General features: G+C 35.3%; 1 protein-coding gene across 7 annotated transcripts in view; it reads right to left on the bottom strand.

Annotated features, from left to right (window-relative positions):
• The window catches only part of MYO16 (myosin XVI), a 329,444-nt gene that overhangs the window by 144,122 nt on the left and 170,422 nt on the right, over positions 1-14,900 (bottom strand). For all 7 annotated transcript variants that reach the window (XM_085552537.1, XM_085552506.1, XM_085552526.1 and 4 more), the window contains 4 exons: positions 14,038-14,165; positions 8,930-9,035; positions 6,990-7,107; positions 1,895-2,042 (listed from right to left, as the gene is read on the bottom strand). In XM_085552537.1, coding sequence (XP_085408663.1) covers positions 1,895-2,042; positions 6,990-7,107; positions 8,930-9,035; positions 14,038-14,165 — 500 coding nt within the window. The remainder of the gene's footprint in view (positions 1-1,894; positions 2,043-6,989; positions 7,108-8,929; positions 9,036-14,037; positions 14,166-14,900) is intronic.

Raw genomic sequence — 14,900 nt, 5'->3', positions numbered from 1 at the left:
CACTTCTTTAAAGAAAACATAACCAATTCACTTATTGATGTTACCAGAATGATATGATCTCATCAAAATTGGACTAAGGCAGAAATCACCAGAAAAAATGGTAACAGAAGCCAAATTCTGCCTTCCTGATTCATGTACGAATTTGTCACAGTAGAAACTTCCCCCTTGTTTAACTCCATTAATTGAGAAAAATCTTGCCTACTGAACTCTTATACCCAGGAGTCTAAGGAAAGAAATTCTTGGCTTGAACTCTCAATCATACAAGATAAAATCTACTCAATGAAGCCAAAGCAAAGCTTTATTGATAAAAAGCAGCTTTATGCAAATTTTCAGCTATAAATTACGTCTAAAGCTTTGGTACTTCAGGGTACAGACATATATTTAGAAATGCTATTTTGTTCTTTTTGGATGCTTATCAGATATCTGATAAAGCTTTGTTCATGTGAATCCAATTATTCATGTTTTAGCTAAGCTCTTTCCTGTTAAATCTTCTTGCAAAATTACTTAAAAGTTTTTTTTGTTTTCTGAATAAACTGAGTTATTCCAAAAAACTTTTACTAAATGAGCAATAAAGTAAAGATCAGAACCCGTCTGGTCTTCGAAAGATTAAAACCATAGAATTTAACATCCTCCTCCTCCTTTGAAGTGGGTCGTTTTTAGTACAGCAACTTAGCATCAGGTTACTTCAAAGTAAGTACATTATACTATCCAGTATATATCAAATGTGTTAACAGATTCAAACATTACTTAGCAACAGTAGCCTAAAGATTAGTGTTTAACATATGATCAGAACCAAGAAACAGTTTTTCTGCAAAAATGAATGCTGTGTCTTTCTCTTTACAAGCCCAAACTGTAACACGACTAGATTAGAAGTAGACAAGTTGAGAAAAAAGCCCACAGGAATCAGGCTCTGATATGAGAAACTCTAAGCATTTTTAAAAAGTTATTTTAACTACTTCTGGTCTTTTTACAGTTACTCACTCATGATAAACACTCATGACAAACACACATGATTTAAGAGAAGGTTATTAATGACAATGAGGCTTCTCTCATGTTGGTCGTATTTCTTAGGAACAACTGAAAAAAGAAAGGCAAATGATCTAACTCAGGAATACGCTTTCATTCCAAAAGAATCTGAATTAATAAATTTCAAGATATCTCCAGACATTCCTGAAAAATTCAAGTTCTTCCTATATTAAACATTTGGTGTACACTCAGCCTTAGAGATACTACATTTAGATTTCTATACACCAATCTTTATAATTAAGCAGAATGTACAGTTTATGAATCCACAGAAATAGTTCTGTTCACCCTGAAACACATATCCACTTATCCACATAGCTGAACAGAGACTCAATTGCCTTTGAATGTCAGTGTGAGCCAAGACAATCAACTCACATGGTGACACAAAGACCTAATTTTAGGTGTTGGATGTCAAACCTTACCCCTGGTTTCAATGCAGTCAAAACTACATTCCTGTTCCTTATAACGACACAAAGTAAACTGAATTTGCAGTTACATATGGTGAAATTTCACCAAAATCACATTCCAGGAAAATAATAATAATAATCTTATTTTATTGACATAGTCTTTCCTGAAGACAAAACATTTCATCAGAGAACAAGAGTATAAAAGTAACCCTAGTCCACAGCAAAAGGAAAATCAAAGAACTGAGAAGTTTTCTTCACTCTCTATGGCAATAATCCTAATAGACAAGACACGCGCTCCACAATTAAATCCTTGTGAACATGTATTCAACAGTAAATAACTTTAAGAGAACATATTGAAGATTTAGAAAACAAATGTTAACAGCTGGAGGAAGGACCTACCTCAATAGCTTAGAGGTGTTAAAATATGTAAAATATTTATACTAAATATAAAGCTGTTTTCCTACCTGTGTGTAGACAGATTACTGAGGTACAGCGTGTATTTTTCTTCAGCAGACAGACCATCCATCATCAAGTAAAAAACATGAAAATTACTCTGGTTGAGAGGTTGCATAATGACACGAGACTTCTCCAACATGTATGTATAAATTCTAGCTGATTAAGAAACAAACAAATAAATTCACAGTTATCTTGATTGCTCTACACTCATCTATTTAAAACTATTCAACACTGCAACACTGAAAAATAGAAAATATTTTCTAACACAGTTTGAGGTATGTATGATATAAAAAATATTACCTTTCATAGTACCATGATTTTCTATATAGAATCATATATACAATCTTTCATTTCCTAAAGGAACCAGATACCATATTTGATAAGATTTTCTGTGAGAAAAGCTATTAGTAATCTCATCCAAGTGTGAGAATTCCAAGCTCCCTCTTAATGAAGAAGGATGTAAGAAAGATTCAAGATGCCCTGGAAAAATGGTCCATGGATTCATTTCTTCTTTCTCTCTTGGCAATCAAGAATGTTCATCTTAATAGCATAGATTAGCCACATAACTTCTAGATGGTTACAACAATACAACTTGCATGGTCGTCAACAAGCTCACTAACCAATACTTCAGAAAATACATCTATTTCAGAAGGGCTATGATGAGCTTACCATATGAAAAGCCACATGAATAAGCACATACACCTGCAAGGAAGGGGAAGGAGGAAGAACTCAACCATGATTTGACTATGGAAATGCTGCTTATAGGATCATACATAAATCCACACTCACTAAGGTTTTTGAAAGAGGCACCTCCAACAAGGATGCAGTATGTTATGCTGCAACTACATGCTTTTCAATCCCTTCAATACAGCAGAGCTTTCACAGGGTATTAGTGAGCACCTCTAACCTGGAAAATGTTATGTTTAGAGCTAAAAATGCACTTCTCAGCAAAGAAGGAGCTATATTTTTGAAATCATGAAATTGAAGAAGTTTATGAAATCATATCTTCCAACGGTATGCATGATGGCCAACTCTACAAGCAGTTGCTGCATGCTCAGTAAAACGAATACTGGCATGTGCATCCAGCAGTATTTTTTCTCCCTTTTTCTGAAGAAAACTGGGGTTAAGCATTAAATAGCACTCAGTTATTCAGTGTACTCAAAAAATGCTGCATTTCTAGGTATATCCAGAATTGCAATTTCAAATGCCTGACGGACTGGAATTTTGAAGGCAGAGTTGAATTTTAAAGATTTTTAAAGATGGGAAGCAGTGAAATATTTTTTCTTTTTCTTGTATCTTATTTCTTACAGAAGTAACCCTACCACCAACTTATTTTAAAAGAGGCCATTACTAATCCTCAATCACTTTTCTTTCTGTGCAGATATCTGCACTGAGGCTTTCATAACTATCAGTCAGATGCTTTCAGCATTCACTGGTTAATAAAAGCAAGAAAAAATATACTGGAAATCATCTGATTAATTAATACATTTAACTTTAATGATAGGCAACACCACTTATTTAGATTACACAGATTAATTCAGCACTTTCCAACTACTTCAAGTCACCCACTTAAATAAGGCTAAATACAGTTCATCTCAGTTAGCAGCAGTAGGAATAGCTGCTAAGAACTGTTGAATTTCTGATCAGCAAGAATCATCTTAATGAAACTAAATTAACTCAGAAAGAAAATTATCACAGCCTCCCTGTAAAGAAAAATGATATATTATTTAATCTACGTGAAATAAAACAGAAAAATAATGGAGTTCTAGAGCAAATTCTGTCATGTTTGTGCAGTGTCTGGTACAAGGAAACTTGTACTTCTAACAGCTCAGTTGATCAGCTGAGTAGCCGCAGTCAGCAAGCAGACCCTGTACTGGAAGTGTGACCAGTGAAATCTTCCAGCTATGCATTCTTTTAAACTACATTGCTTTCTCAAAAACTTTGCTGCTAAACACAGGCACTGCTAAGGAAGAAATAACATTCAAATTTCCTAGCTGAAACATGGTACAAAAATACATCAGAGAACTTAGTTTGCTGCAGTATTTCTTGCATCAAAAAAGGAAAATCATGTTTTAAACTTTTGTTTTTTAATTGATCAAAAATGTTTGCAACAAACACAGGCCAAAATGCATTCTGCCTCTTTTTACAAATCATTTTACATCATTCCACTTTAGGACAACTTAAAAAAAAACAAACCAAACCAACAAATAAAAAAAAAAAAAAATGATCTTCTTTTCCTAACCTTTTTTCAGTTGCTTGATGAAACACAGAGAGGCCTTGCAACTCATCTCAGGACTTAAGCCAAGTTACATAAGGGGTCATTTGCCCTTCTCTTTCCAAAATAAAAACATTAATTTCATTTCTGGAATAGGTATATAATCCTTGTTTTACTACTATGCGATCGGTGTGCAGCACTGCTTATGATTATGATATTTTGGCAAAAGGTCCACCTTCAAGATCTGTTATGTATGAGCTCATTTTAGAACAAAACCACTGGTCTGTAGATTATTCTAAATTTGTTCTGATATATCATTTCTACTAGTTCCCACTGCCTTATCTTTCTCAGCCACAATGAACAGTGACAATCTGGGTTATGTTTTCTTCACTTGTTTGGATGAAAGCAATGGAAGGTAACTTACCATAAAGCTACTTATCACAGTAAAAGCCTCATTTCAGCGTAACACTGAAGGGTTTATGATCACAAACCAGAATCAAAGGAGGCACACAAACCTCTATGGATGTCTCTAATGACTTTTAGTAGAACCACAATCAAGAGCTCCACTCTTGTTTTCAAAACCTCATAGCAGTGTTTGTATTTAAGACCAAATCAAGCCTGCAAATGAAAATCATGGCCAAAATTTCTGTTCTGCAGGTATACTGGACTTTCTTCTACAAGGAAAAAAAAAAAAAAAATCTTATGTGACAGAAGGGCATTTACAAGGTTCAGGCATGAAAGAACTTCAGCACAAACAAAAAGCTGTTTCAAAGTTGATCCAGTTCCACTTAAAATGCAAAGAATTTGTCTTGTATAATAAAAATGTACGTATGTACTCAGCATGCCTCTTTCTAAGTAAACTGTTTTAAACCTCTCCCTCAAAGCTCAGTCTGTTAAAAGAGTTTAAGCCCTTTGCTGGAGGCAGTCTCATGTAACTTGAATTTTTGTTTACAGATCAGACATACTTAGCCCAGTTTCCTCAAATGAGTTATAAAGTCTTAGCAGAATCAGGTGCTCTGTATATTTACACTCTTCATTCATGCTTAAACAGTGCAAGACAGTAAATACTGCCTCAAATAATCTTGCAAATAAATATACAGAATCATTGGGTAGGACTTAAATCAGGCAAAGACAACACGCCAGATCCTTTTCTCATTTATTGTATTGTCAGTCAGGGGCAATTTCATTCAAAACTGATACTCAGCAGTGGCCTAGAAAATCCAGCATCTACAATGAAAATTAAACAGCATGAATAACTGCAATATGCATGCACTTAGTTTTCTTCTGCACTGGAGTTTCTCATTCTTAAACAAATTTTGGAACTTTTGGCTGCATAAGATTTACTTTACGTAGCTCATGAAGTTCTTAAATATATGCAGAATCTTGATAAGCAAAGTGTTTATATTTGTTCGTGGCCTTGACTCAACCCTAGGTTTTCTCATTCTGTGTCAGTGGTTTCAAAGTGATAAAGGCACACCAATGTATCTGAAAACTGACACCTGATTAGGTGTTTCCACATTAGTATCATTCATAGACAAAGCCTGTCAATTAAACTAGCAAATACAATAGAAAAAGTCAGATCCTTTCAATGAAAGCATAGCACTCAAAAATTTGCTGAATGCGTAACATTACAACTTCCACACTATCCTCACCCAAGGAACTCAATGACTTAACCTTAGTACAGATGTACCATGAATTTTAAGCCATTTATATGTTTGAAATGCTCACGCACTGAAATGTGTTGATGCAGAACATATAAACACCATAGAAAAAAATATCAATCTGGTTTCAGAGCAGAATAACATGGCACAAGCTACGTATGGATCAATTAAGGGAATATTTTTACTGTAAATCAAAACTAAAAAAAAGTAATACTGATTTCTCACACAAAGATATTTTCTCTCATACTTGCTAAGGTACACTGAATACTCGAGAAAGTGAACTGCAGTTACCACCATGAAATATTTTTAAACATTGTTTTTAGAAAAAAACAAACATACTAATACATACTAATAATGACTTGGAAATGTTTATCCAGTGAAATCTAAGTTAGTTGGATCACAAATGTGTCACCAAGCAGCTTTGCTATCTAGGAGGATCAGAGCAAGCAGGCAACAGTGTACAGTTATATATGTACTCACCTCTCACTTTAGAACAAAGTAACTTTCTAATGGCCTACAGAGACCAGAAATGAAAGTTCTCTCAGACTGGCTCAGGTGACCAGAATTTTCAGAATCCATAGAACTTCTGTTCAGTATCAACTTTCAACACTAATGAATGTGAGCTGGCAATTACAAGATTCCCACTTACAGTAAAGGCAGACACTATCATTTCCACACTCTCACCTCTAAATGAAAGAAGTATCAGCAAGACTCCTAGTTCCTCCAGAGGAAGCTCTGAGTTATAATAACTTCTAATTTGGTTATTAGAGTGTATACCTTTTCTGTCTGCTCTAAGGTTAACAGCTAAGCTTAATGTGTTACTTGAAATGCCCAATACCATAATAATTCCAAATTGTTCCATAATACTTCCCTTTGTTATTTTTATCAGTCGGTAAAATGAAACACAACTGTCAGAGTTTGCTTAATTTCAACAATGAAGAGGAATAGTTTCCTGGGAAATGGAAGAGGAAACAGCAGGGGTCAAGTTTTATCTTGTGTTTTTCTGCCACCTGGTGGTTGTACACAGGAGCTCTCTCCCTCTAATTGCTCTACTTCAGACAAGCTGTGAATTCACGCGCTATGAATCATGTTCCTCTGACGCTCCACAAACTCCCCTTTTCACATACTTGAAGGCAATTAAAAACCACTTGTATAACACACTGTGACTCCTCACCTTTTAGCCTGAGAGTAATCATAAAGTAGTCATTAGACATTTTAGATATTTACCTGCAATTAATGCCTTTTTCTTCTCACAAAATTGTAGCTCGAAATATTTTATAAAACAGCTGGAAAAATCACTCAGAGGTGTCTTAGCATGTCCAAAGGCTTCCAAGACACAGTTAACCTGCAAGAAAAAATGGTAAAGCAGTGACAATAGAAGAAATTATTTCAATAAACATCAGTGAAATTGGTTTAGAGCCAGTAACTGAGAAAACAAGACCACTTTTTAGCTTGGAATTAAACAAACTTCTTGAAAGATTTCTTTTCAGTATAGAAATTAGAGTAAGATAGCTAAAAAGCCCCACCAGAGTGCTGTCAGAATAGTGAAAGCTGTGAATGGACAGGAAAAGATAAGGGCCCAACCTTCAGCTTTGCCCTTATAGGCAGTCTGGATGTAAGTGGCTGGATTCACATGGCCACAGCTGGGAGGATTAACAAGACCAGAGTGTTTGAAGGCATTTATGCTTGAAAAGATATAGTCAGTTCATACTAATAACCAACCAAAGGAATTTACAAGGTCAATATTATGCTAGAATTGCCCTTGTTTCATCCCAAACCACAACGAGATGGTGTAAATTACTGATTTCAAATGGAATTGCTTCAGCACTACATTAAAAAAAAGAAAACAGGAAAAAAGAAAAAAAAAAGGAAAAAAAGGAAAGGAAAAAACAAATTCAGACTATTTCTTGCATCTCTGATTAATGTATTTCCATGTGACATCTTCATGGTCACAACAATTATCATTAAAAGAGCATTATCAAAATACTAAATTTAATAAAAAATATGAAATATGCTTTCCCTCTTCCATGTTTTCTCCATACAGTTTTTTTGTTGTTCAATTCCCTTCAGCACCTTCCTCTTTTGTATCCCAAGAAACTGAACACAGTGCTGCCCCAACACACTTATGTTCTGAGCTAACAGTGCTTTGGTGGAGCTGGATGAACCTGCTAGGAAGACGTAGGAGGGAAGAGGACTGCAGAAGGACACGGATAGGTAATGTGTGGCTGTAGTCACAGACAGTAGCTCTGAAAATCAGACCTTTCAGTGCTATTAATTAAAACAGCTATCGGTGCAGTAGGTGGCAGCAAAAACTAGTGAACTACATTTTGGTTCCAACTCCTATAGCATTGAGATTTAGGGTGTATTTGCACAAATTAGGCTAATTCTGCACAGGATCTGGTGGGGATTTATACTGTGCCAGGAGACAAGTCTCAGCAAAGACAGGACTATTCCCACACCTTCTAATTCCCACTACTCCCACATTTCTATCCAAAACATATAGTTTTCAGTTGTTTATTCATTAAGTTACGATGTTCAGTAAAATTAAAAATTTACACTTACAGTGTGTTAGCGTGGAGTCTAATTGACCTGATATGTAAAACAGATTCTCCTGATTTCACAGTGTGCACTGGACATAATTTGGTTCTGCTACTGAAATCAGATATGACTGACCAAACATTTCAGAACTCTTGCCTATTTGATATTTAATACTCAAATATCAGGTGTATAACTTCACTCAGTCCTCGCGGATCTTCCATAACTTCCCAATTTTTGTTTCTCCCATTCTTGGATGGGACAAAGCCCACTACAAACACACAGAGAAACTTATTTATTTACTATAGGCAGTCAATACATTTTAGGAGGCTGCACCTTACCACACTATATTTCCTATTCACTGAAATGAAGCTTTCCAAAATAACTAAAATATATAGAGACAAAACTGGACTCCACTTTTTAGTTTCCGCTCATCATATCAATATGAACTTAATCCTGCTTCCATTCAGATCAAGGAGGGAATGGAGCCTCCTTTGACATGAAATGTTGTGATAAACCCTTTACAAACCTCTGCACAGCAGATGCCTTTCTCTTTGCTGTTCAAATGACTTTGCATATAAAGAAGACAGATTTTTGCCTTGTTCTACTCAGGTGGTCAGAATGCTACTTACATGTTTAATCTTTGTATCAAAGGTACTTCTGCTGGAGCTAGATCTGCAAGTGAGGTGCTTCACTATTTGTTTGCAGGCTTCAGTTTTCCCAGAGCCACTTTCTCCGCTGTAAAATGACAAGGAAAGAAAGAGAGGGGAGAATCGTTGGTTATTTTCACATCTGAGATATTTATGTTGTCTACTACTTGTGATGGAGTGGATTTAAGATATCTCAGTCAAAGACTCATTTGAAATAACAGAAGGTTTATAGATGGCAAATACTCGAGAATAAGAACATACGAGATACACTGGCTTACTATAATGACACTGTTTCTCAAAGCTATCTATATATACTATCCTGTACCACAGGCCAAGCCAACCAAGATGTATTCCTAGGTGTCAGGAGGGATTTGTCATTACTGTGTGTGATATATCAAGCTGCTTTTAAGTATGTCCTCCTTCAGTAACAAGCTGGAGACTGACCCCAGACTTCAAACTCCTGCTGGTATCTGTGGGAGGTGTGTAGTCCAAGGTTTGTAACCTGGATATGTGATACGCAAAGCCTTCAAATAATAGGTCACAAAGCCATATTTGAACCAGTTCTTTAAACAAATCACTTGAAATCAAGGTCACCACCATAGTTAATGTGAAAGTAGCATCCCTACAGGATTGACTGGATGCTCCATAAGTACACTATAAGTTGCTAAAATCTTTCGCTTCTGACTTCCTACAACAATTCATTCCATGTTAGATTATATTTGATGTCACACTCAAGCATGGTTTCCCTCTCTGAATGTTAGCCGTACAAAGCTGCCTCTTTTCCTAAGAAGTAGCATTAGTTTTCAGGCTTTAATAATGGCTATGTCCAAATTCATGAGCCAGTCTGCTAACACGTAGGTGTCATGATAGGAAACAATTTTATCCCTCAGCACTACACCTGGACCAAAATCACAACCACAACATGCTATCATCATATCAGAGGTTATCAGCAAGATTGGCAACAGTGGTCATCAATTATTTCAACTTATAAAGAAGGAATCTCTTTGCAATTAAAATATCTCAGAAATTTAGCAATCACAGCTACACACAATGTCACTGAGCACAAGTGCTTGTAGGTTTGAAAATCAAATCTCTAACACCCCACACCTTGTCCAATGCATACTGCCCTTTATATCCATCGGTAGCTATCTATATCACTCTGATATTCACATTATTTATTTCTGAATTAAGATAGATTCCTTAACTGGATCATTACTGTTTGGTAAATGTCAATTCCAGTGCAAATTAATCATATAAATCATGTGTTCAGGGGAAATTGTGACAAAATATAGAAGGAAGGAGCAACCTGTCACTTCAGATTACAGAACTAGCAGGGTTTTTACTCACCTGGTTTCATTTACAGTTCTGACCAATTCTGCAGTAATATTCAAAATAAATAAGGACTCATGTTGAGGGACATGGTTTAGAGGGAGCTATTGGTAATAGGTGAACAGTTGGACTGCATGATCTTTTAGGTCTTTTCCAGCCTTGGTGATTCTATGATTCTATGACTCCTCTTGTGCTACTTGGATTACAATCTGAAATGCTGGTAAACTTCCAACTGAATTTGTTTCATATAAGATTCCTAACAGTTTAAAAGGAAGATTCAGATCAGACACACTTGCTACACTGTATGAACTTCTGACGCCAGGCCCTCAACATTCCACCCTCAAGCATGTTTTAATACAAATTCCCATTCTGATAGCAGTGTGTATCCAGGGAAAAGAAAGAAACCTTTTGAAAGGCCAGAATAATTTCATCTCAGCTTGCATGGTACCACAGCGAGACGCCAGGTTCTGCTCCATGACTGAGGTTCCTAGTCTTGAAATATAAATCTATGAGGAACACTGCTAAGGATAAGATAACTAAATAACACTGCAAGGTGTTAGTGGGAAATTATATTTGTAAAGTAAACTAAACTGAAAAGTCTATTTCTAAATAATTTTACATATAAATAAGATGATCAAACTGTACTGCCACAGCTCACTGTAATTACAATACATTGAACTAGAATTTAAAAATTAGAGTATTAACCTGAACAGAATACATGTGGTGATGCTAACGTGAGGAAATCAAATGCTGTCAAGTCACCCCACTTTAAAAGATGAAGATGTCTCTCAGTCCCAGATTATTGCGCTTATGAATGTGGTTTATTTCAGAATAAAATCACTGGATATTGACATTCCTGTCTCCTAACTTTTATACAATTACAACAATTCCTTATATATATATTCCTTAAAGCTTGTTGTTCTTCTTTATATCACCGTATTAGCCATTAGTATTCCATAAACTACTGGCTTGATCGACTAAATATCCTTAGCTTTTAACAAGCTTATAAACTATGCCTAGACTTCCTAGACAGCTCTGACTTATCCTGTCGGTAGTTAATAAATTTTCATATCCTGTATGTCAGGAACAAAATCCAGTCTGAAGCAAGTTAATTATGAAAAGACTATCTACTGACTTAAAGCATAACATATCTTTATTTGATAACATTCATAAAAAGTATATTCACAGCTAGCTCTTGGTGTTAAGCATACATCTATGGCATAGGCTTACTATAAAATAAAAGTAATTATGACTGACTGGTAGTAAACTCTTCAGTAGTTTGGATGTATCTTTTTCTATTGTAAAATACTTGAGTTCAGTGAGTGGTCATTTGTGAAGTGTCCAAATAGTAAAAATGATAATAGAATTTTTAAACAATGTAGCCACATAGAGCAAGTCAAGAGAAAAGCTTCTGAATACAAGAAAATGAGTAAGTAGAAAGACACAAAGAAGAGGAGTAGAAAAACTGACATCTAGATATGAAGTGTCTAACCTCTTAAAATGGATCTCTTACAGGATAGTAACTATGAGCAGCACCACATACAGTAAGTATAAATGTTTGGATATGTTCACTCATTGATGTGAATAAGCACTGATTTAAGCAAGTTCATTGTAAGGGACGTGGATGAAGAGATGCCAAACTCCTGTTTCAGTCAGGATTAAGCATGAAACAAATACCACTGTGTGACTGTCCAGAAACTATGAAGCTATTCTGAACACACATACGGGCTAAAAATTTAAGTAGTACTTGACGTTCAGGATGATAGCTTTGGACATGGCTCTATTTCAGTCAACTTCAGGAGTCTTTACCTCTAATCATTATCATCCCTTGTGAAAACGTGGCAGGCAAAAATGACTAGATTAAGAAGAACAGTATTATTAAGGGCTATGCTATGTGCAGAATTCATTAGCACACACAGTATGTGTGCAATAAAAGAGTAATTCATGAATCATTAACAACGGCCACTAAATTGATGGAAATTTTCTTCTTGTAATTAAGCTTTGGCAGGAAAAAAAAAAAGAAAAAAAGAAAAAAAAGAAAGAAAGAAAAAAGAAAAATGAACTGCCAAGCATTCCTAATAGAAAATAAACTTTATCTCTCCAGAATAAAGAAGCTTGATGAAGATGACAGGACTAACATGTATAAGGTATTTTCTGAAACACTTTACAGTCTTCTTGAGAAGAGAGTGGGTAACTGGATATACTGAAAACAATAGTCTCCTATAAAGATATTATATTTTTTTTTCTTTCTTAAAAACAGACTATGAATTTTCAGGAAAGATTCAGGAGACAGTTATAGACACTGCCGTCACTTCTGTGGTAGCTTAACACTGGCAAGATACTAATACTCACTGCTTCGTATCACGTCATAACAACATAACATGCATGTCAAAATAGCTGATTCAACTCACAATAAAAGTAAAGCATCATGTTTATAAACTCTACTAACAAGTTACATATACTTGTACATCACAATAATACATATAGAACAATACATTACATATTATTATATATCATAAGAAGAAAAGTAGACCTAAAAATCAATATACATTAGAAGATTACTCTATATTTGCACCATTTTATTTGCATCTGATTGCAATAGAAGAAAAAAGTATCATCTCAGTGAGCACCTTCTGGAGTTCTTTATGCCAAAAGTGGCATCTCTTGCAATTACCAACGGAACTTCATTCTGAGTTTTGTGCATATCCACTGAAATAATCAATTTTCACTGGATTTACTGTGAATAAAACCAAACAAATCTAGCATCCTTCTGATTCAGTGTGGCTATTCTCCTATGTGGCATTGTACGAACCATTTAGACTAAGCCAAAACCCACTAACAAAACCACTGGCCCCTGATGGTCCTGCTGTAGACTTAATGTATGAACTTCAAATACTGACACAAATCCATATCCACACAAACAGAATCCAATAAAACTGTATATATACAATCATAGTTAAGTGTTCATTGTAATTGTTGTAAGTTTACAACAGTATAGTTAGCAGCTCCTGTTAACTACCTCTAGAATTACAAGTAGTTCAAGAGCAATTGTAAGTTCACTCAAATAGTTCAGCTTTATGATTGAGCAACTACATCAAATTTGCCACACTCCTTGCTTTCAGGTAGGCTGAAGGAAGAAAAGGGAAGGAGACAGATTAGCAGCCACAGGGAGCCAAGAGCATTCAAAGTTTCACAATAATAGAAGCAGCACGTTTGGATAAACCTCTGTTTTACTGGAGATTTTTAAAACTTTTATTTACAGTCTTGATCATATTTATCATTGGAATAACACTGTAAATTACATAAAGTGCCCTTCATTGAAGATGGAGGGCTAAATAGCAAGCACAGTGTCTCACACAACATGTTACGCAGAATGGAAGCTCCGATACAGGCACACCAACTCAGAGGTTTACAATTTTGTAAAGGACTTCTCTTTTTATATCCATTAGATCGTATTTCTAATTCCTTTCCATGTAATATCAGCAATACACACAATGGCATTGAATTCCTTATCATTAATTCCTTGTCTGTAATTAGATCCACTTAGATGGAGCAGCAAGTTCCCAAGAAAATTTATGAACTTGAGATATAATTAAACCTTTTTCAGTTCTATTCTGCTCTAATGTATGATACAGAAATCAGTACACAGAAATAGATCAGTTGGAGGAAAAAACAAAATAGAAATCTTAGGTACTGAGCCCTGGGGGAAGCAGCTGAAAGGCAAAAGTAGTAAAACAGTTAATAGAAAGATAAAATTTCACCTGAGGATAAAGCACTGGGGACGCTGCTCCTGGAACAGCATGTGGTACGCTCTTTCAGCACAGGAGAATATATGAGGGGGAAGTGTGGAACACAGTTTTCCAGAGTTGCTTAAATAAAGCTGGGTGACCTGAAAAAAAAATGTTGTAAATTAACACAATCAGTATATTTCAAATTGTGTTTCATCCCTCCCACGCTCCTCACTCCCACTTCCTTGATACCAGGTCTTTGTAAAGCTCTCCATATGCATAATGAAGAGAATCTCTGTACATGTACATAGTACTCCTGAAGTGCCATATGGTACCTGTAAAGAGTTTAACTAAAAAAAACAGAGCTGAAAGTATAAAAGTGCTAATTAAGATACAAAATTAAACACAACTATGGCACTACACCGTGATGCTTTTTAAACTGAGTAGAACAAAATGATCTGAAAAAACCTTCACACTCTCACTGCCACCACATAATGATTGCAAGGTTAGATATTTTACTAATGGACTTAAAGAATATATGCATTTGCTCTACTCTGACAATTAAACTCCACACAAATGTGACAGAAGATGACCACAAGTAATCACTGTTTCTACAAAGAGTTACTGTGTCATCACAAAAAAGGGTGTCTCCTATGTTTCTAGTAGTGCTACTGTAGTAGTAAAGAGCATTTCAGTGTAAAAATGTGTTAATACTACCATGTAACTACTGTATCAAATGAAGCAAAGTATATTAATGCATAACATTATTTTATCTCAGTGTGAAAAACTGATGACAAGATGATTTGTTTTAGTAGCCTATTCAAGCTAGGAGTGTAAGGTCAGCATAAAATTGCAAAGTTATGACAAATGAATATAAAAGGAAGAAAATCTTAGAT

Source organism: Coturnix japonica, chromosome 1 (assembly GCF_054131305.1).
Source record: "Coturnix japonica strain WE chromosome 1, WE-NBRP24, whole genome shotgun sequence".
Classification (NCBI taxonomy): Eukaryota; Metazoa; Chordata; class Aves; order Galliformes; family Phasianidae; genus Coturnix; species Coturnix japonica.
This window is presented reverse-complemented; position numbering and strand designations above follow the sequence as displayed.